This window comes from Capronia epimyces (assembly GCF_000585565.1).
Source record: "Capronia epimyces CBS 606.96 chromosome Unknown aczIQ-supercont1.3, whole genome shotgun sequence".
Classification (NCBI taxonomy): Eukaryota; Fungi; Ascomycota; class Eurotiomycetes; order Chaetothyriales; family Herpotrichiellaceae; genus Capronia; species Capronia epimyces.
The window spans coordinates 2535396-2556995 of NW_006912906.1; the positions used below are offsets into that span (position 1 = coordinate 2535396).

General features: G+C 54.2%; 9 protein-coding genes across 9 annotated transcripts; 5 read left to right on the top strand and 4 right to left on the bottom strand.

Moving 5' to 3' along the window:
* Nucleotides 1–530: 530 nt before the first annotated feature.
* On the top strand, nucleotides 531–1617 carry A1O3_04191 (uncharacterized protein; the record flags this gene model as incomplete). Its single annotated transcript, XM_007734321.1, has 2 exons — nucleotides 531–627; nucleotides 689–1617. 2 exons carry the CDS (start codon nucleotides 531–533, stop codon nucleotides 1615–1617), a joined length of 1026 nt encoding a protein of 341 aa, XP_007732511.1.
* Nucleotides 1618–4657: 3040 nt separating this feature from the next.
* On the bottom strand, nucleotides 4658–7132 carry A1O3_04192 (uncharacterized protein; the record flags this gene model as incomplete). The annotated part of the gene is made up of 1 exon (XM_007734322.1): nucleotides 4658–7132. The coding sequence occupies one exon, from the start codon at nucleotides 7130–7132 to the stop codon at nucleotides 4658–4660; it is 2475 nt and encodes an 824-aa protein (XP_007732512.1).
* A 426-nt stretch (nucleotides 7133–7558) lies between these two features.
* A1O3_04193 (phosphatidylinositol N-acetylglucosaminyltransferase gpi3 subunit) lies at nucleotides 7559–9061 on the top strand (the record flags this gene model as incomplete). The annotated part of the gene is made up of 1 exon (XM_007734323.1): nucleotides 7559–9061. One exon carries the CDS (start codon nucleotides 7559–7561, stop codon nucleotides 9059–9061), a length of 1503 nt encoding a protein of 500 aa, XP_007732513.1.
* A 1248-nt stretch (nucleotides 9062–10309) lies between these two features.
* On the top strand, nucleotides 10310–11251 carry A1O3_04194 (uncharacterized protein; the record flags this gene model as incomplete). Its single annotated transcript, XM_007734324.1, has 1 exon — nucleotides 10310–11251. The coding sequence occupies one exon, from the start codon at nucleotides 10310–10312 to the stop codon at nucleotides 11249–11251; it is 942 nt and encodes a 313-aa protein (XP_007732514.1).
* A 477-nt stretch (nucleotides 11252–11728) lies between these two features.
* A1O3_04195 (uncharacterized protein) lies at nucleotides 11729–13456 on the top strand (the record flags this gene model as incomplete). Its single annotated transcript, XM_007734325.1, has 2 exons — nucleotides 11729–11771; nucleotides 11844–13456. 2 exons carry the CDS (start codon nucleotides 11729–11731, stop codon nucleotides 13454–13456), a joined length of 1656 nt encoding a protein of 551 aa, XP_007732515.1.
* An 849-nt stretch (nucleotides 13457–14305) lies between these two features.
* On the bottom strand, nucleotides 14306–15424 carry A1O3_04196 (triacylglycerol lipase; the record flags this gene model as incomplete). The annotated part of the gene is made up of 1 exon (XM_007734326.1): nucleotides 14306–15424. One exon carries the CDS (start codon nucleotides 15422–15424, stop codon nucleotides 14306–14308), a length of 1119 nt encoding a protein of 372 aa, XP_007732516.1.
* A 473-nt stretch (nucleotides 15425–15897) lies between these two features.
* On the bottom strand, nucleotides 15898–16470 carry A1O3_04197 (V-type ATPase, G subunit; the record flags this gene model as incomplete). Its single annotated transcript, XM_007734327.1, has 4 exons — nucleotides 15898–16071; nucleotides 16129–16229; nucleotides 16323–16368; nucleotides 16426–16470. 4 exons carry the CDS (start codon nucleotides 16468–16470, stop codon nucleotides 15898–15900), a joined length of 366 nt encoding a protein of 121 aa, XP_007732517.1.
* A 426-nt stretch (nucleotides 16471–16896) lies between these two features.
* On the top strand, nucleotides 16897–17192 carry A1O3_04198 (uncharacterized protein; the record flags this gene model as incomplete). Its single annotated transcript, XM_007734328.1, has 2 exons — nucleotides 16897–16992; nucleotides 17052–17192. 2 exons carry the CDS (start codon nucleotides 16897–16899, stop codon nucleotides 17190–17192), a joined length of 237 nt encoding a protein of 78 aa, XP_007732518.1.
* A 1143-nt stretch (nucleotides 17193–18335) lies between these two features.
* On the bottom strand, nucleotides 18336–21173 carry A1O3_04199 (uncharacterized protein; the record flags this gene model as incomplete). The annotated part of the gene is made up of 1 exon (XM_007734329.1): nucleotides 18336–21173. One exon carries the CDS (start codon nucleotides 21171–21173, stop codon nucleotides 18336–18338), a length of 2838 nt encoding a protein of 945 aa, XP_007732519.1.
* Between the last annotated feature and the right edge of the window lie 427 nt (nucleotides 21174–21600).

The following is a 21600-nucleotide window of genomic DNA, read 5'->3' on the forward strand; positions in this document are numbered from 1 at the left end:
TTGCGGCGTTGAACTGGAGTAGAGAGTCGAGAGTGATGAAGAGGGAGGCCTACAGAGGAGTAATAGTAGCCTGGTAGGTGCCTGGTGAAATGATGCATCTAGAGTACTACAATTAGGTACCTCAGCAGCAGTTGCTGGTGCCAAGACCAACCATCACCGCGTCCGAGTCGCGTTCCTTCCAGTTGCAGGGTCAGAGGCGTGTGTAATTATTGTATAGCCAGGTATAGTGACCGTACTCCGTACTCCGTACTGTAATCACTAGTCCAGGCTGCACGACAAACCCTCAGGCAGCCTCCTGGTGCCTCCTCAACCCCCTGCTACATCTACATGCTACATACAGGCCACGTCCCGGTTTGTGTTTGGTCTGCTGCAATCCTCAGCTCTCCCTCATGCTTGCAATCCCTCTCTTTGCTTCACGTCGCAGCCGCCTGATTACTTCGCCCATCTGCCCGTCTACCCATCTCCGTCCTGCGACGGATCTTACGCTCTGAGTCCCGACGTGGCTGTCTGGCCATGTTGGATCTGCAACAATGTACATGAACGTCTTCCGCATCTTGGGCGACGTGTCCCATACGGCGTCCAAATGCATTCTGATATATGCCATTCATTCCAACCAGAGTGCCGAAGGTGAGACCGAGACGTCTCGTGGTTCTGCCATCAACTTCCTAAGCTGATTGATACCTTCTAGGGGTTTCCCTCATCACCCAGATCCTCTACATCGCCGTCTTCTGCACCCGATACCTTGACCTGTTCTGGGTCCGACCGTCCTTGTCCTGGTGGAATTTCATCCTCAAGAACTTTTACATTTGGTCGTCCATCTACATCATCGTTTTGATGACCCGAGTGTACGCGCGGACACGCGAGCGAGAAAAGGCCTGGAAATGGGGAGCCTACGCAGCCGGTGCCTCTCTGGTTGCCGCTCCCCTGGTGTCGCTCATCTTCAACGGTTGGCGGGCTACCACATTCGTCGAGGTGCTCTGGACATTCTCCATCATCCTCGAATCCGTCTGTGTGTTGCCCCAGCTCCTCCTCCTGCGGCAGACCACCGTGCCCACGGTGATTGACTCGTTTTACCTCGTCACCCTCGGTTCTTATCGGGCCTTCTACCTCCTCAATTGGATTTACCGCACCTTTACCCCGTCGAAACCAGATGCTATTTCTGTCATCTTCGGCATTGTTCAGACTGCCTTCTATCTCGATTTCGCCTGGGTGTACTGGACGAGACAACGGGTCAAACTCAGAGGAGGCACAGTGGTGGATACAGATGATCTGCGAAAGGGCTGGCTGGTGGACAGGGTGATCAATCATGCCGTGCAGGAAGGCGAGGAAGATGCGGAAGCCGGCCCTGAGGAGCCCAATGGCCCGGCGCAGCCACCCAAGGCCAACCGGTGGGGACGACGGGGGATTTCAATTTCAGCAGACGACACACTGCATGAGCATGACAAGAGCAAGAATGGAGCATCCAAGCCATCCATCTCAGAGGAGGATCCCATCCTGGATGATGATGACGCCTTCGCGTCAGACGGGGAGGACGATGTACCCAAGCTGGGCGACCCGGAGAACCAGATGCTGAACAGCCACGACGAATGGCGAACCAGTTCACCCTCCCGCAAGTGATAGTGATGCTGATGTATGTACGGATACAGCGTTTAGCTACGTGCGGAGTACGGAGTACGGAGGATATATGGATATGAGTCCACAATGACTATCACCAGGCTGTGGCTGGCTACGGAAGGGTATCTAGCGTTGGGCTAATTGGTGGCCTCGTCCCTCCTGGGATGCGGATGCGCCGTGCTGGATTTGTGCTATGGCATACGGAGTAATATGATCGTGCAAAGCCCAACAATCTGCATGTGGAGTCTGCGGTCTCGCCGGTCTGATAAGTATGTACGGATACGGATACTGTGGACGGAGTACGGATATTCTCTAAATAGTGAATCGAGAAACGGTCCCGCCTGTCCTGCTCTGCTCCTGCTCCATCGTCCCAAGGGCAATGGGTTGGGGGGTTAGGAGGTTAGCCTTGTCCGTATCTTGCCTGACCTGATGCTATTTGGTCTGGCTGGAGGCTCCTCGGTCTGCCTTCGGGTGTGTCAACCAGCAGATTTGTAGTATTAGATTCTCAACATCAACAGCCCATGGCCCACGGGTGGGAAATGACTTACTGTTGACGGGACGCTTAAAGGAGGTTTACGGGGGGGAGGTGGTCAATGTCAATATCCAATATCCAATGTCCAATGTTCAATGTTCATGTCCGCCCACTCCTTGCCAGTCTGGTATCCTTCTTCTTCTCTTTCTTCTTACCTACATACCTTTAGTACCTATAGGTACCTTAGGTATGGAGCATCGAGTATACAATACATACATGTACCATGTCCCATGCCAGCTTCAACTCGACTAAACCAACCAGCTGACTGACTGACTGGTTTCATTAAATAATATCAATATCATATCACATGTATTGGGCAAGGCAAGGCATAATATCAAATCATATGTATTAGGCAAGTCAAGGCAGTCGGGTCATGTGCTACTGCTATTGCTACTGTAGTATCTCAGCTCTCTCTCAGCTCTCCTCTCAGCTCTCCTCTCAGCTCTCCTCTCAGCTCTCCTCTCAGCTCTCCTCTCAGCTCTCAGCTTATATGTATATGTATTGTCTGTCAAGGGTGCCAACATCGATTATATGTATTGTCTGTCAACGCTCAACTGTGCCAACATCAATGCGCTGGGAGCTCTGCACGCATGGAATCTCCCGTCAGCTCCGGTGGCCTCGAGTCTGCGGCTAACTCGGAGCGTTGAAGCCCTGAATCAACCGGACCTGGGGATGGAGGGATATGTTTCGATTCTCCCGCCTGCTTTGTGTCGCCGCCGCCGCCGCCACCGCTTTCCCTTCTTCTTCTTCTTCTTCTTCTTCTTCTTCTGGCCCAGATGGCCCAGATGGCCAGAGCCATCAAGAGGCCGACTCCGACGACGACCCCGACCACGATACCGCCAATGGCACCAGCGCTCAAGGCGGCGGCGTGATTGTGCGCCGCGGATGTGCTGGTTTGACTCGCAGAGCCTGCGGCCGAAGGTGAAGGTGTGCTGACGGTGGCGGTGGAGGTTTCGCCTGCGATCGAGGTCGGGAGAGAGGAAGTTGCAGTGGTCGGGGAAGAGGAAGAGGAAGTGGACGTCGCAGAACTAGTAGTAGCCGTGTCGACGCTGACAGAACTGGTAGAGGAAGAAGAGGTCTGGGCAGCGGCGGCCAGAGCTATCGGATCAAAAGACAGGTAGGTTTGGGTTTGGGTTTGCGACGCATCGACAGCAGCAGCAGCAGATAGAGAAGAGTAAGTCTCATTGAGGACGAGCTTGGGCACGTCGCTGAGTAGATTTCTGACCGTACTCAGGCACGAGTTGTCTCTGGTTTGGTCGCATTGCTCCCTGTTTCAACACAATTTGATTATTGGTGACTGTCAGTCGCATGGTATGGAATGCATCTCATCTCATCTTGTCTGATCCTTGCTTCGCTGTGATATGTAGAGCCAGTGCCAGCGCCAGTGCCAGCGCCAGTGTTGGTGTATTTTGTAGAGCGCGCAATGATGGATATAGACACAAGACAAAAGACACAGAGAGAGACACTTGACTTGCCTTCCTGTCACACAACACCACGTATAACCATCACGCTCACAGGTAAAGGTGCTACCGTCACTGGCGCAGGTCGCAATGTCGTTCCAGCAGACACCACCATAGTTACAGCAAAATGTCCTCGCCGAGTCCGGGTCAGTTGTGCAGGCGCTGAAGGGCGGGTCGCACCCGTAGGGAATCCGCGCACATTGGAAATCGGTGTAGGACGTGCTGAATGCCCATTCTGTGAGGTTGTCGGACATTTGGTAGACGAGGTGCAGGCACGACGTGAAGCGCAGCGAATAGTTTGGGACTGTTTGGGTCTGGTTTCGGTTTGGGGAGCCAGAAGAGCTTTGAACTCTGAACTCTGAGCTCTGAACTCGCGTCTGGGAGGAGGGAGGAGGGAGGGTGGTAGGGTGGTAGGGTACTCTCTATATGTGTACTGTACTGTGTACTGTGTACTGTAGGAGAGAAGATCCGGCCAATGCAATCTCCTCTGTACAGTCAACCAGGATGAGTTGAGAGCAACTTCACCTTGACCTTGTTGAGCCTCCTCTGCCGAGGTTACAGCATAGTACTCCGTACAGTGCTGCACTGTATGCCATGTTCCATGGTGCAGGTTGGCTGTTGCATTTGAGGGGGCAGAGGGCAAAGGGCAGGCCTGAGCCTAATGCCTCATCAAGGCTAGATTAAAGCCTACTCTGTAGTCCGGTCTGACGCCTTGCTTTTGTGACCAACCTTTTCTCACGACCTAGGCCTTGGGCTGATACAAGCGTCGCGCGGTAGCGCAGCAGAGTGCAAGCGAGAAGAGAATGACGGTGACGAAGAGGAAGAGGGAGAGATGTCTGCATAGGTACGTAGTACTCCGTACATCGTATCCCTATCCTGAAGGTAAAGTGAGACCAACTATCACCTATAGCCTACCACCACCTACCTCCTAAGCTCTATCCTATCACTGTGATGAATACGGAGTACTGAGTACTATTAACTCATTGTAGTTAATGGTCGAGTCAGTATCAAATCTGGACAGTAGTGCATCTTTCGTGTCCGATTGGACTATTTAACTGCTAGTATTTCGCGCTTCATCTCCCAGTTGCTGCAAGGCCTTCTCATATCTAGCCTTGATGTCCTCTTGCCCAATGCTTAGATGGATGCGTCTGATCGCATGTATTCGCTCAATCGAACCGTCGTTACCTCCCGGACCGGTCGTGTCCCCTTTGCCCTTGCCTCCAATCTCGCGCCAGAACCATGCACCCTCTCTGTGCTCGACAAAGGTCCATGCATGACCTGCCTTTCCCGCTCGAGCTGACCGGCCGACGCGGTGCACATATGTCAAAGCACTGCTGGGCACGTCGTATGAGATGACATGCTCCAGGCCGGGGACGTCTAACCCACGCGACGCTCGATCTGTGGCGATCAAAATCGATATCTTTGAACTGCGGAATAAAGCCAAGGCGCGGCGAGACGAAGCTGACGAGGTAGTACTGCGGGTCAAGGTCGAAATCCGGGAAGCAAGGGCAGGACAAAGAAGGACCAACAGTCGTGAGAGTCTGGTAGCCGATGCAGTCGAACGAGCAAAAATCAATGCTCGAGGAGACTGTCCTGCCTCATTCGTCTGACGAGACGCAGACGCCTTGGAGGGTGTGGCCTGAGCGGTCGAGCTGTGATCAGAAGTAGTTGCACTGTCTGAACTTGAGCTGTCCTCTTCGTCTGACGATAGGCTATCTGAATCTGACGATGATTCCGAAGATGTATCTGCATCCGAGCTTGTATCTGAAACAGATGCGGAGGTCGATGCGGCCGGCACGCTTGGAGTTGAGGGAATAATTCCAATATGCTTGTCGAGCAGTTGCAACAAATACAACGGCTTCTCTGACCCGTCCGGGACAGCAATGGCTGCTTCGTCTAGCAGCTCGGGAATGTGGAAGACGTCACTGATCTCGTGGGAAGAAAACTCAATGCCCAAGCCAGAAGCCACGGTCGGCCCAGACGCGGAGGCATCGGCCGTAGACGCGCCAGTTAGCACCACCATCTTTGGATTGTACAACCCCAAGGCATTCAGTTTGGACACGTCGCGAGTCATGGTGGCAGAAAGTAAGACCTTTGTCACCTTTCGTCTCGGTGGTGCCAGCCTCATGTGCCTGAGCAGGTCGTCCCGGTCTTTGGTGGCAGCTCGCGATTGTAACGCCGGGACAACAACCTCAATCCATTCCTGGTAGCTTTGGTTGAGTAACTTGTCAGCTTCGTCCACAACCAGCCATTTCACATCGTCCAGTGTGAAGCCCGGCGTGGAATTGAGGTGGTCAACGAGCCGTCCTGGCGTGGTAATCAAGATGTCCACTTTGGACCTGTAACGAGTCACATAGCCGACCGAGTCCATGGGGTCGCCAGAGGTGGATTTGTGCACCAGCTTCTCCAGTGATATTGAGGACCAGTCAACGCACTTCTTCTGCTCTATTTTGTATTGCTGAGGATTATAGACGTGCTCCTCTGCCACAAGTGACTCCTGTTCCTCCTTGATCGATTTGCTCCCAACGGCAGTGGCAATCTTAAGCGAAGTACCCGAAGCACAGATCTCGCATAACTCGCGCACCTGCTTCACCAGTTCTCGAGTCGGAACAACGATCACTGCCCTCAGCTTGGTGCCGGCAAGACTTCTCAGCCCATCAATCGTTGGCAAGACGTAGGCGAGGGTTTTTCCAGAACCGGTGGCGGCTGAAATGCAAAGATCCCCATCGTATCTATCTGGACCCTCTAGAAGCAACGGCAGGATGGCGGCTTGTACAGGGAATGCTCTGTCTAGACCGCTTCGATGCAGATTGGCCAGCAGTTCACTTGACACTCCAAGCGACTCGAAAGTCGCCGTCAATTCTGGGGAAACATTCAGCGGTGTTTCTTGCCAGCCGGGCAGGGTAGAATATGTCGGTTTGCTGGGAACAACTTCCACTTCCTGGGGCTGTGGGAGCGGTTCGAGACCGTGAAGTTCAATAGGTGGTTGATCTGAAGAAGCTTCAGAATCCTGCGGTCGTTCTGCCTCTAGCTGCTTGGCTTTCTCAAATTTCGACAACACCGCCGCATGTCTTTTGTGATGTGTGCCAGCTTCTGTCTCTGAGTCCGTCTCATCTACATCGAGTTTCGATTTGTGGCCTTTCCTGCTCTTGGATCCGTCATCATGATCATGATTTTGCTGGGCTACCTCCTCAGACACCTGAATCTTAGACCGCCGAGGTCTGATATCAGCGGAAGGGTCTGCACTTCTTGCTGCTTCGGTGACACGATATTTGTCGAGGACTGCTCTCTCTGCAGCAACGGACGCATCGTCGGCAGGTGTACGGTGGTCGGGTGAAGGGGATCTCGTCGCCTTAGAAGCCACCTTGTCTACCGCCGTGGACAGCTTTGGCTTTTTGCCTTGCTTCTGCTTGGTCCCCGTATCGCCTTCTCGCTTGCGCTTCGTCGAATTGGGAGAAGGGCTGGTGACTGCTACTGCTTCAGACTTTTGGCCGGGAGGCACATATCGGGCGTAGAAATTCGACATGGGTTAAGCCTGAGAGGGTGATCCAACTCCATTCAAGGGCAGTAGGTGTGTTTGGCTGTTCTCGTTTTAATTCTCGCTCTGGTTCTCGCTCTCTCGTCGGTCATCCAGCGTGCCTGTGCCTGGTTACCGACGATGGAAAAAAGTGTCTGGCATCTCCGCATTGCGCCGGCAGAATCTCTCACCGCCGCCGTAACGGGCATCCTGCGGTTTCCGTCTTGACGCGCGGAGCACAAAGACATCACGCGTCAAAACAGGTCCAACATCCAACATCCAACAGCCTCTACCTCGAACATCTCGACCCTCGACCGTGGCAGCTCAAGCAACCGCTGACATACACGTGCCTTGCTTCTGAAGTGTCATATTCAGTATGCATCTTTCGCTACCAAGACACACCAGGTCGACGGCGTCAACGGGCGATAGTGCAAGATGCCATATAACATCGCCATGGTCAGCGACTTCTTCTTCCCCCAGCCAGGGGGCGTGGAGAGCCACATCTACCAGTTGTCCACCAAACTGATCGATCGCGGCCATAAGGTGGTGGTCATCACCCATGCATACGAAGGGCGAACAGGAGTGCGCTATCTCACAAACGGCCTAAAGGTGTATCATGTCCCCTTCTTGGTCATCTATCGAGAGGCTACCATGCCGACCCTCTTCTCCTTCTTCCCTATATTCCGAAACATTGTCATCCGGGAGCGAATCCAGATCGTGCACGGTCACGGCAGTCTGAGCAGTTTCTGCCACGAAGCCATCTTGCATGCCCGCACCATGGGACTGCGTACTGTCTTTACAGATCACTCGCTGTTCGGCTTCGCCGATGCGGGCTCGATCCTAACCAACAAACTCCTCAAATTCACGCTGAGCGACGTCGACCATGTGATCTGTGTCAGCCATACATGCAAAGAAAACACCGTCCTTCGAGCATCTCTTGATCCTGTCATGGTATCCGTCATACCGAACGCCGTGGTGGCCGAGAACTTCCAGCCCGAATCATACCTTCCACAGGCGCAAGACATGGGATACATGCGGCCAAGGCCCATGCCTCATCGCCTGGGTCCTGACGACACGATAGTGATCGTGGTGATCTCTCGCCTCTTCTACAACAAAGGCACAGACCTCTTGATTGCAGCAATCCCAAGAATCCTTGCCACTCATCCGAATGTACGGTTCATCATTGCAGGCTCTGGTCCTAAAGCCATAGATTTGGAACAGATGATTGAACGGCAAATGCTTCAAGATAAGGTGGAGCTCCTTGGGCCCGTCCGCCACGAGGAGGTTCGGGATGTCATGGTCAGAGGACACATATACCTCCATCCGAGTTTGACCGAAGCTTTTGGAACTGTGATCGTTGAGGCGGCGAGTTGTGGACTTTATGTTGTATGTACCAGGGTGGGTGGAATTCCAGAAGTCCTTCCCGCACACATGACAACCTTTGCCAAACCTGAAGAGGACGACTTGGTATTGGCAACCGGCAAAGCGATTGCTGCCCTCCGCTCAGGGAGGGTTAGGACCGAGAGGTTTCATGACCAAGTCAAGATGATGTACTCCTGGACCGACATCGCGCAACGAACAGAGCGAGTATATGACGGCATTACCGGCGCCATCAGCGAACAAGAGTTTTACGGCCAATATCCAAGTGCAAGCTGGAATGCAACCCGCAGCCGTTCTTACGTTCTGATTGACCGGCTGAAACGATACTACGGCTGTGGTATCTGGGCAGGCAAGCTCTTCTGCCTGTGCGTCATTCTCGACTATTTGATTTTTCTCTTTCTGGAAGTCTGGGCTCCCAGGGCATCTATTGATATTGCCCGAGATTGGCCACGCAAGCCTTTCATCAACGACAAGAACAAGCCGGTGGAGAACGGCATGCTCAGTCGGAGAGGCACAGATCTTATGGACCGCCGAAATGGCAGCCTTGTGATAAGATGAGAACAGGGCCATGTTTCTAGTTGAGCCACTTCGAAGCTCTTCAACTCTAAGAATTTGGTGGACAGTAGGCCAGCAAGATTCTTGCATTCTTGGTTCTTGGTGGACATGTTCATCATTCACTTATGGCAACTCGAAAGTGACAAAATCGAATGGGCTGTCGACTCGTCGCATAAATTAAAACCGGCGTCCTTCAACAGTGCTCACTGATACGGCCATGGGATCGACATTAGTCCACAAAGTTACCATTTTGTTTTGTACGAGGCCGATAACACAAGCATCGCCTAGCTCTAGCTTCAAAACCGGGCGCACAGAAGGTCTCAGATATTTTCAATCGCAAAGGGCTTTGCGAAGGACGACCTTCGAACTGAAGCCGTTGTGGTTTGACCTCGGCTCTCTAAACATCCCCGATCGAGATTCACTAGGTGCACAGGGTATGCTAGTCCTAATCTAGACTAGCTCTTGCCCAGCCCACCAGCCCCCTTAGCGCCTTACCACCTAAAGAACAAGGCATAAAAGGCGACACCTTCTACTACTCGTACCTATTTACGCTCTTCTTATACATCTTTCTCCATGGACCCTCTTTTTATTAACCAAACATTCCCTTCTCGCTTAGCGGTGATCGACTACTGCCAAGAATGGGCTAGCGCACAAGGATACGCCCTCACGATTCGCTCAACAGAGCGACGCAAAGTGAAACAACAGCGTGTTGGCGACGTCTACGCTTACTCGATTAGGCTGTAATCGAGGCGGTCAACCCCGGCTGACAAATACGATCGAAGGCCTCCAGACACGCAACCAACGGAGCGTACGAGTTGGTTGTCCGTTTATGCTTATTGTGAAGGAACAAGGCGGGTGTTGGCACACAGAGATTCATAACGCTAGTCACACTTGTGAGCCTGCTATCATCCAATCACAGCACGCGATACTACGACGCCAAGAACGGAGGGCCAACCCGCAGATCCTTGAGATCATATCAACTAATCAGAGGGCTGGAGTCTCGGCAAGATCCACCTTTCTTGATCTCCAGTCCCGCTATCCGGCGCTAAAGACGACACTAAAGGACGTAGAGAACATTTACGCTCATCAGAAGCGCAAAGGGCAGTCAGAACATCCGCATGTGCACTTAGTGAGTCTCCCTCACCACTCCCCGCAGGGGGAACAGCCCAACGAGCGCCGACAAACGGTCCAAATCAAACTCGACACTGCCATGTCTGCCCCGTGGGTTATAGCCCGCGCGGAAATTGCCCCATGACTTGGCCATCATTACCAGCCCGGGCAGGCTATCTGGCGCTGAAAAACAGCAGTCGTCGAAACGCATTGTCTCTAGCTGTTCTGAAAGATCTCCGGGACCAACTCCATGCTCACAACAGGTCACCAGTGGATGGCAGGCTGAGGTTCCTACCTTCATTTAAACCCCAGGTTCTTGCGCAACTCGAGACTGCTGCCGACGACGTTACATCTGACGCCGGGAAAGAATATGGCTGGCTCCTACATTCGAGCGAATGGTCCAAACATCGCCGGGGACTGCCGAATGTAATTGTGTTACGCAGTGAAGGCCCAGTGTTTTCATCGGGGCACGATCTAGGCAAACTACGGACTATGGGCCACGACGAGGTCAAACAGACCTTTGCATTGTGTGCAGAGGTCATGTCCCTGATTCGAAGGTCTCCTGCGCCAGTCATCGGTGTCATTCAGGGTCTGGCCACAGCAGCTGGAGCACAGTTAGCTTTCACGACAGATCTGCCCGTTGCGTGTGCCTCTACTCAGTTCCGACTGCCAGGGGCCTCGATCGGATTGCCTTGTACGTCGCCGTCCACCGCTGTGTCTCGCAAGCTGGGGAATGCGTTCACGTACAAGATGTTGGCTTTGGCAGAACCGGTGCGGGCAGATCAGCTCCCCGGTGGAGCAGTTGAGGTCGTGGCAGATGAGGCGGCGCTTGAGAGAAGGGTAGTAGACATGGTCAGCAAGCTGTCAGAAAAGACTGCAGGGCAACCTCAGGCATTAGGGAAATGGGGATACTGGACACAACTGTCGCTAAACGGTGGGGAGGCAGGCGGCGCAGGAGGCGATGGATACGAAGATGCGGTGGCGTGGGCGGGGAGGTTGATGGCACTACATGCCAGATCGGACGATGCGAGGGAGGGTATCGGCGCCTTTTTCGAGAAGCGCGCTCCTGAATGGAAGACATGAACTGGATAGAACGACACCGTAAAAGCCAAGACTGACTGGTTGGAGGTTGGAAACGATGGAGCAGGCCAGAGGCCGGTGAGTGAGCGGAAGAGCAAGATACCGTACGGAGTACTGCGCATGCGCTGGAAGGGCTGACCAGAGGGAGAGGGGGAGAGCTGGACAGAGTATGGAGTACATACTGTAGTTTGCAAGCCTCAACCTCCCTGACTGCGTCGTCTCTTCTTCTCAACAGCATCTCACCGAGCTCTGTCTGGAACATGCCTCGAGCACTGGGGCGGGATCTGCTCCATAGTGGCAGTAGCGGGGCAGGAAGAAGTCAATGATGAATGTTCTGTGCTTCTTTGACGCAATATTGAGCTATTATGGTACCGTTCCCGTCCCTAACCAGTGTCTTCTAGACCTTCTCATGGATCGTCGATAATACTCCTCCCGCTCCTCCTGGACCTGAAGAATGCCAGAGTCCTCCCAGGGATCCCAATGGCTCATGGCGAGCCTCGACAAATCGACACGGTCATTGTGGGTGAGTTTGTGCGAGAGCGAGAGGGGCGCGAGCGACGGCGATAAGGACTGATTAGATTTCTCTGCCTCGTAGGAAACGGCCCCTCGGCGCTGATTCTATCCTACATTCTTCACGGGAACATCCCCTGGTACGACGAGTCGAGTCCGCATCCTGACCGGATCCTACACGACAAGCTCGTCCGGTCTAGCCATGACCATGACTTGCTCAGTCTCGACATCGACGCCGTGACCGACCATTTCGCAGCCTCGAGGTTCTCATACTCGACTCAAGCTCTCCCCGTCAATGTCCTGCTGGACACGCTGGTGAGACCGTTGGGGGAGACGGACGACGCGCAAAAGAAAACATGTGTGAAATGGTGTCAAGACCCGTCCCGGGCAATCTCGCATCTGGTCATCGGGAACACGCCGCGTGCCGGCGGCCAATGGGTTGACGACCCCGTCCACGCGAGTTGGGATATCGAGACACTGAGCTATGCGGGAATGATATCGCTGCCGGGATATGGCTTTGACGTGCACTATGAGCGGCAAAATGGACGGCCCATGCCCGTCTATCTGAGACCGTCGAGGCGCGCTGTGGCAGACTATCTCGCCGCGTATCCTGAGCAAGCGGGAATCGGCGACTCGATCTCCAACGGAGAACAAGTGTCCGGGGTTTCGCGACATGGAGATGGATTCTACATTGCGTCGCATAACCTCGTGTGCAAGAATCTGGTCCTGGCATCTGGTATCTTCAGCCACTTGATCCCGCCGCCGCCCTCCCTGCGACCCCTCCTGCGCCTACACGACGACCATCGCAGTAGGACCGGCGCCGGCGCCGACTCCGGCTCTCTCTTGCTGATTGGCTCTGGCTTCAGCGCCGCGGACGTGATCATCTCGAGTCCTCCAAACCAAAGAATTCTGCATGTGTACAAATGGGCCCCGTCGACGTCTCCCTCTCCTCTCCGAGCCTGCCACCAGCAAGCATACCCCGAGTACGCCGGAGTCTACCGACGGATGAAACTCGCGGCGATGTCGTGCTCAGCGTCGAAAGACAAGAGTCCGCGTCCTCGTCCGCGACATACCCACGCCGACTTCGACCTGAGCCGGGATTGGGCTTCGACGTACGAGGGCCTCCCAAACGCCGAAATCACCGATGTTCAACTAACCGATGACGGAGCCGCTTTGGTGACCTTCCAGATGGGATCCGCACCAGTCTTCCAACGCCGAGTCAGTTCTTTTGCGAATGTGATCGGACGACGCGGCTCGTTGGATTACCTGTCATCGGAATTACTGAGAGAAGTCATGCCACAGACGTCCGGGGAAGACAGTGGCCTGATCTCGGGCCAGACCTTGCGCGAGAAGGCGAACGAGGACCTCGAAGTCGCTCCCAACATCTTGATCGTCGGAAGTTTGACCGGTGACTCGCTGATTCGCTTTGCATACGGCGGATGTGCCTATGCCGCCGGGAAGATCGCCAGCCGCCGACCGACTGCTGTGACGGGGCGGGCCAACGATGTGAACAGTACTAGTCTGAGTACGGAGAAGGACAAGAGCTCGAACGGGATCCAGGTCTCGTTGAAAGAGAGCTTAAGCCGGTGTCAGACCCCCTCGCCGCGGATTCCCGCCATGAACGGCCTGGACGGACACGCCCCGAGTCCCGTGAGTCTGGCAGACAAAGGCACGCCGTCGGACAGATTGGAGGAGTGACCAAGTCCCGGTTGCGGAAAATCTCATGGCGATTTGCATAAAGATAAGATAGATAGATGGTCGGGCCACTTGGACATACCCATACCCATACCCATACACTTTTCGATTCATATTCATACTCATACCCCATACACTTTTCGATTCAGATTCATACCCATACCCATACACTTTTCGATTCAGATTCAGATTCATATTGCACATATTGATATTTCCAACCAACATAGGCCACGGAGCCAGGCCACGAGGAAAATGCGTGCCGTATACAAGACCGATTGACTCTAGCTAGAAAAGCATTGCATTGTGTCTTGCGACAAGTGAAATTATGGTAATAGTCAGGGAGGTAGGAATAGAAAAGATGTTTATCGACACAATCAACTAAATATATTGACTGTGTCCCTGACTGTGTGTCCTTAGCTTGATATCGAAGAGGAAAGTGAGATAGATCCTCCCTCGTCTTTGCCTATCAATTGAAAACCGAAATGTCCCGCTGAATTTGATGTTCGACGCGAGTTTCCTCTACCGTCCTTTTCCCTTTCCTTTTCCCTTTCCTTTTCCCTTTCCCTTTCCCTTTCCCTTTCCCTTTCCCTTTCCCTTTCCCTTTCCCTTGCTCCCCCTTTTCTTTTTCGTGTTAGCTAGTCTGAATTATAGATTCTAACGTCCTATCGGGAAATCATACCTGGGCCAGGGATTAGATTGACCTTTCGAGTGATACTGATTCTCGAGTATTACTGATCCTCAGAGTACTCCGTAATACTGATCCTTAGAGTAATACTGATCCTAATATTCGGAGATGCTGATCCTGATATTGATTCTAATACTGATACAGTTCCCCTACCTAATATACAGCACTCAAAGCCCCTCTTTGGCAAGCATGTCGGCGACGCCGAGGTAAAAGGCCACGGCGTTGAAGTTCTCTTGGGCGAGGCCGACTCTCGCAGCGATGCGCTTGAGGCGATTGGTCCAGTTGATCAGGTCCAGGTGGGTGACGCCCATCAGGGTGCCCATGTAGTGGCCCCATTTGGAGGAGTAGACGGACACCAGGCCGTCGTTGGGGCCCTCGACGACCGACATCAGGTCGTGGGTGAGGCGGAAGAAGCTGAAGAGGTGTGGGGTGGCGCTGGCGCCGTAGCTGAAGTAGCGCACGGCCGGGTCGTCCGGGGTGGCCGGGTTGAACTTTGTGGTGACATAGGCGGTGGTCAGCTGCGAGAAGGCGCCCGAGCTGATGTTGAGCCGGTCGAGGGCGCGGAACAGCCGCGGCATCAGGTCCGGGCCGATGTCGCGGAAGACCATGTCGGCGGCGGACGAGCCGCGGTGCGGTGTGGCCACGGTGGTCAGGCTGCGCACCACGAACGCCGACGGCGGCGGGCACAGGCGCGAGATTAGGTATCGCGCGTCCAAGCCGCCCATGCTGTGGGCCACAATGTTGACCTGCCGGCCCGGCAGCTTGTGCGCGATCTCCTCCATCAGCACCGCCGCCCGCTCCTCGATGCTGCCAGTCCGGGGCACCGCCGTCGTGATGCATTCGATCCCGTTGCGCCCAAACGCCTCCGTGATCCCGCGCCAGTAGTGGATGCCGGGCAGGTACGGTCCCGCCAGTCGCCACTCGTCGAACCCCATCAGCCCGTGAGCCAGCACGATCGGGTGCTGCGGCGTCGAGTACCGCTCCTGGAAATGCGCAAAGTCGTCCGCGATCAGTCGGCCCAAGTCGGAGAACCGTCCGTCGATCGGCTTTTCTTCTTCATTGTTCGGTGGCGTCTTGTCATCACCGCTGCTCGAGCTCGAGTTCGAGTTCGACTTGGTCGACTCCTTTGTCGCCGGCTGTGGCCGTGCCGGTCCTGGTTCGTTGGACGTCGATTGGCATCGTGTTTTGACACTTGGACGGCATCCTGGCAGCCATCGTAGCCCTCCTGGTCCTGGTCTTGGTCTTGGTCGCAAAGAGGCATGAAGGCACCGAGCCCGCCATGACATGCTCCACTGTAGTGATTGAAGTGTAGCACGACGACGGTGTCGGGGTGGAAAATTGCTACCAACAGACGATCGCGGGTGCGATTATGCCACAAGTATAACAGAGATACAGAGATGCAGTTGACGCTGGTGATACTCGATGCGTGCAGGGGAATGTCGTCATGGCTGTCTCCGTGCTCCGTACTAGTACTAAGACAGCCTCGTCCGAAGATACTAGACGGTGTACAGACTACAAACTCACAGGAGGAATCGTGTTGTTGGTCTGGAAAAACAAAAAAGGCAATTCTCAAATCAACAAGGTCCGTATGAGAACTCGGCAGGCTGCTCAAATCTATGTTCATTGCCCTTCCCATCATTGCGCCCGTCGTGGCTTGTAGTCCCTGCCATCAACCCAAACCCACCCCAGCCAAATCTCCCCTCTGCGTGTAGACTCAGTAATCGAAACTTCCTGGACATACACTGTCCATCCTCAATCCTCAATCCTCCACTGAGATCTTGTCAGGAACGTCGGGATGGGGAGTCGTGACGGCCTTGATCAGGTCCTCCACCACTTTGCTTCCGTATTTTCCCCCGGCCGCGTCGATCTCCTTGACCTTAGCCTCTGCTTCCTTGTTGGCATCATCTTCGGCCTTCTTGTTACCGCTCGTTTGCTATCCCATCCGTCAGCATGATGGCTTGTATTGAGCCGTGGGGGTTGGCCGACGAACCTCTGCTTCGAATTTCTTAAATTCCTCTTGCTTCTTCCGTCTGTACTCTTCAATTTCCTTCTGTGCCTCCGCTTTGGCGTCCTTTACTCTCTGTGTCCGGTCTGCAAGTGTTAAATGGGGTTGTGAGAATCGGCAAGGGCTGTCATACACTCTCTAGCTGTACGAGGCGTTAGCAGTATACAAGCATGGTTGACTGAACCACTTGCCTTTCTGGACGATCTTTTGTGCTTCTTTTTCTGCCTGCATCCGAGTCAGCAACTGCCACACGATCGCTAAAGCCTGGCTGTCTAGACGTACATCAAGCAGCGTCTGAATACCCGCGGAGTTCTGGGCAGACTGCATTCCTATCAGCGGGAGAAGTGAGCATGGTGGACGGTGACAAACCATCTTGGAAACCGGCTCGCTGAGACTTGGGGTGAGCAAGACGATAAGGCGGAGGCACCTGGGTTGCGAAAGTTCTATTACAAAAGAAGAGTTGGCTGCGGTGGACGGCTGAGGCCTGTTCAATGCGCCTGTGACGAGCTTGAAGCTGCGGAACTGGAAAAGGTTTAGTGGCAGACTCTGGGGAAGCCGCCGTCACTCGCAGCAGCAACATTTCTCATTTCTCATTTCTCCCGCCTAATTAATCCATTTCTATTTCTTTTGCTATACTCCGTACACTTCGCATTTACGAGAGCAGTCTTCCCTGATTCTTGATTTCAACAACTCTGCTCACCGGACCCTCCGCCCTCGCCCTCGCCCTCGCCCTTGCCCTCGCCCTCGCCAAGCATGTCTACCGCATCCAAAGTGACTCTGCTAGGCACCATCCTGGGCACTGCCGGCATTGTCGCCTTCGTCCACTGGGCGCAGACTGCCGAACAAGCTGTATGGACCTGTCCCATCCTACAGTGCGCGATGCGAACAGCACCACTGACCATTTCTAGGCCATGCATGCCGGAGTTATTCGAGACGTTGAGCAGCAACGACTCAAACGAGAACGGCAAGCCGATTTCGAAATGCAGAGGCGGCTCGAGGAGGAATATAAAAAAGTTCAGTCGGTACACGACAGTACTCAAGAAGCTTGACCAGACTGGAGAGCATCTTTGTGCACCGCAGCCGACACGTACACAGAGGCCATAATGAACAATGGGCCACCCTTGTCAATCCACTTCCGACCGAGGGTTCGGGCACATTGCATACGTACTTGCATCGCGGCTCAAACACGCCCCCTGAGCACTCAGGGGGCCGGCCGGCTTCGATCTAGACGGTACCTCTCTTGCCGTCGGAGCAATGTCCGGCTGAGGCTGCGAAGAGGCGTTGCACGTGCGAACATGTCTACAATGCGCGAACCCGCACACTCGGCCAATATGACGGCCAGTCTCGTGCCGACATTGGTGGTATGAATCCAGGACGCTGGATGTTGAGGCCACTGACAAGGAAGACACCTCCCAGCACGGGTCCGCGTCGTGCGGAAAATGATCCGGGAAAGACCTGAAGTTCGGCCCTGGGTTAGGAATCGTCTGTGCAAGGCGGACTTGATCCGAAGCTTGTCAAGACGACGGTTGCGCGAGATGGATCAGATCCTCGGACTGTGAACAGGCGAGCGGCCCGAGTGGACTGCATCTCTTGTGGTAGTCCTCTGGGCTTCCGTGATATGTGAATCGAAGAGCCCTAATATTGGCTAGATCCCCATCTGGGGCCAAGGAAACAGGGAAATGAGATATATCTCTATTTACCTACTCAATAAGAATGGCTCGGCAAATGAAGTCAGTCAATCATATACTCTGTACATCCAACATCCACGCGCAATCATGTCAGCACCAGGACCACATTGGTGACATCGAATATCGATCTCGGCCACGAGTTTGATGTAATAATATGTGCGAGTCCAATGAATAGAATAGAATGCGAATCAAGATACTGCCAGTGCCGTATTTGACCTCAGGAACTACATAGTTGCATTCTTGCCTCTAGAGGCGACTGGTTCTTTCGAGAGAGCGAACACAGGATACGGATACGGATACATTTTACATAGCTCAGCTGCCCTTTTTTTCCCTATTCTTTTTTTCTTCTTTCCACCGACAGTACGTACTACGCACAAAGACGTTGACGTTGACGCTGGCGCTGACGATGGCTATATTTAGGCTATATTACATTTCTGTCTGGTCTGTCTCTGTCTCTTTACATTCACATAAAGCGAAAGACGTTTTCGCAGCCCTGGTTGGACATCAGTGTCCAACGCCGCCGACCGCCCAATTGTTGAATTCTGGGTCGCCGGGAGGGGGGAACAGGCCTCGATCCTGGCCTTGTCCGGGATTTGGAGGTTGAGCTTGAGCCTCAGCGTGACCTTGGCCTTGATTTGGCTGTGGTTGACGTCTCCTCTCCTGCTCCAGACCCCTCTGTCGGGCCTGGCGGGCGTAGACTAAGAGGGCCAAAGCGCCGGCGAGGGCGACAATGATCAGGCTCTCGACCAGGCCGTCGTCAAAGTCGTCCCACTCGTCGGCACCGTAGACATCCTCGCCGTGCTGCTGGTGTTGCTGCTGGTTGGCGCCCGTCTGCCCGGCGCCGTTGGGCTGTCTCTCTTGACGTCCCGTAGCATACTCGGCGTCGCCGCCTGGCATGCCCGGGTCCGCATAGGCCAGAAGATCGTCGTCGTCGCGGTCCCTAGCTGCGGCTGCGGCTGCGGCCTCTTGCGCATCCATCTCCTCGGCCGCGTCCAGGAATCTGTTCAACCACTCAGTCCAGGTCTTGGGTCTTCGTCTGTCCTCGTCGTCGTCGTCGTCGCGGATCGAATTGACTTTGCCGCCGCTGACGCCGTTCCACCACGACCGGAGGCGTAACTTGGTCAGCGCCAGCGTCACAGGCAAGTAGGCTTCCTTATTCATCTCCAATGCGAGATCGTAGTACCGTTTGGCCATATGGAAGTCCTGCGTGACGGAGCCGATGCCGTTTTCGTGCATCCAGCCCAGATTCCAGAGAGCTTGGGCGCTGTGATGCGACTCCGCAGCTGTCGTGTAGCACGTCGTGGCTTTCTCGAGGTTTGCATGAGCTTCGGATTCAGTGTCTTTATCGATACGGCCACCATTGTTACCGATAATCTTGGGGACATGGAAGAGAGTTGTCAGTCCTTTGCCTTTGTGGTGGGCGGAAGAGGCGAGCGAGAGGTAGTAGTCGCCCATTTTGATCAGAGAGTCTATGTTCGCCTGCTTGGCTGAGCGTGTAAAGTACGCGAGGGCGAGCTCTGAGTCGTTGAGGAGTCTGCTGGGGGACGAGCCTGGTTTTGTCGACGACAGCAATGGGATATCGGGAAGAGAGATGACGGACGTTTTCTTGTCGAGCAGATATCCGACATTGGCTTGAGCATTTTCGTAGCCATGCTCGGCTGCCTTGATGGCCGCGAGGAATGCACGTCCAAAGTCGTCTCTTTCGTAGGCTGCGTTGGCCTCGATGAACGGCGAATGCAAGATCTCAGCTCTCTCAGCAACCACCTTGTAATAGACGGTTGCAAGGCCGCAATTCCGTTCGCGACCGACACCCTGGTTCGTCAATTCGGCGAGGTAGTAAAAGGCCTCCATGACGCCCGCGGCGGCCGCAAGCTCGAAGTATCTGCCTGCTGTGTCGACATCGCCCTGGTCCAGGAACAAAACTCCAAGAGCGGACTGGGCAATGGGTAGATTCTGCTCCGCCGCCGCCTTGAGATATGTCCCAGCACGCACTCCATCTTGAGCCACGCCGAGGCCGTCTCTATACATCAGCCCCAGATGGTACTGTGCGAATGAGTCGCCATTCGCGATGCCGCGCTTGAACCAGGTCTGAGCCTTTTCATAATTCTGCTCCATGCCTTCCCCACGGAGGAACATACGTCCAATATATGCGGCAGCCTTGCCGGCCACTTTTTCAATCCCCTTGGGAGATTTGGGATTGACCTTCCCGTCTTTGCCCCAATAAGCTCGGGCGATCTTCATGAATTGGCGCTGTGCCTTTCGCATGTTCCGCCTGTAGCCCCTGGGGGCATCATAATAATGTTTCCCAAGCGTGAGCATGGCGTTGTAATCGCCTTGGCGTTCCCTCATGTCCAGGTATTCCAGGACATAGTCGACATGCGCGGTGTTGAAGTTGTCGCGGGGGGCGTTGAGGCCTGAGCTACTCACACTGGCACCCTCCCCGTAGATTCCGCCGTCGACCTCAACCCATCGATAAGCATTGCGGACAAACGAATGTCCGCCAGGAGGGCCAGACTGCCAGTAACCCATTGCCTTGTCTGCCACTCTTTTGTAGTAACCCACGGCCTTGTTGCAGTCTCTTGGACACCCGATTCCAGCGTGGTATCGGAATGCCAAAGTCATCTCTGACTGAATGTTGTCCTGCTCCGCTGCAAAGGTATGGTATAACAACGCCTTGGCCTGATCCCTTTCCAGCCCGCCGATCCCCGTAGCGTACATCAAGCCCAGCATGTACTGTGCGGTGTTGTTGCCGTCCAAGTCAGCCAATCTCTTGTATCGAGTCATTGCCTCTGTGAAATTCTGTGGGTGCGAGAAGTTGCCGTAGAAGTTCATCTCGGCGAGGAGGAAAATGGCATCTGGATCGTCAAAGGCGGCGGCTTCTTTGAGAGCGTCGACTCCCTTCTTCAAATCTCCTGTGATCCTGGGTGTGTCATTCTCATGGTCGCCGTCCTGGCGCGACGGGGCGTTCATGAACAAGGCGCGGAATATGACTTTGGTATAGTGCCATATCGTCTCGAGCATGCCTGTCGGGTGGGCAGAAGTTACATTGTCTTTCCATGTGGGCTCAAAGTCTCGCAAGATCGACCAAATCTCATGGACAATGTCGTTCCCGCCCTGAGCCCAGTAGTTCTGCTTTTGCTCTTCGCTGGGCACGAAATCGGTCGGCGCTTCACCTGGGTCGGATATACTGCTTTGGGCTTCGACGGAAGTTCGAGGAGCGGGCTGGAGATACGAGACCGCCAGAACAAGCGCTATATCTCTCGTCAGGCCACCGTACAGAGGCAAGCATCTGGAATACTCACCGAGAAGAAGTGCAACTATGGACCGGATTCCTGAAGCCATGGTGGCAGCTTGAAGCCGACACGTTACCAATGTAGCATGTTTGTTAGATGTGAGCAATTGAGGCAAGCTACAGTTACCTTCTCAGACTCTAGAGGTTGCAAGAATGGATCACGCTTTAGGCATCCACCATTGCTCATGACCTCTTCAACGATACTAACAGATGGCAAGACGGTTGGTTACGTATCCCGTTTCGACAACGGAGTGACGCCGCCCTACATCACCTCGTACAGACGAGGCGGGATCACGTGGCCAGATGATGCTGACTAAGATCATCTCGGCGAATATGTACGAGTGCAGCGAGTGCAGTGCCGTATATCCATCTCTGGTACCGCAAGGCTGTGCTGGGCAACGAGGCCACTCCTGAGGAGTCCTCTCCATGGATAATATGGACTCATGACAAAAGTGCATATTTACCATTTCCACCCTG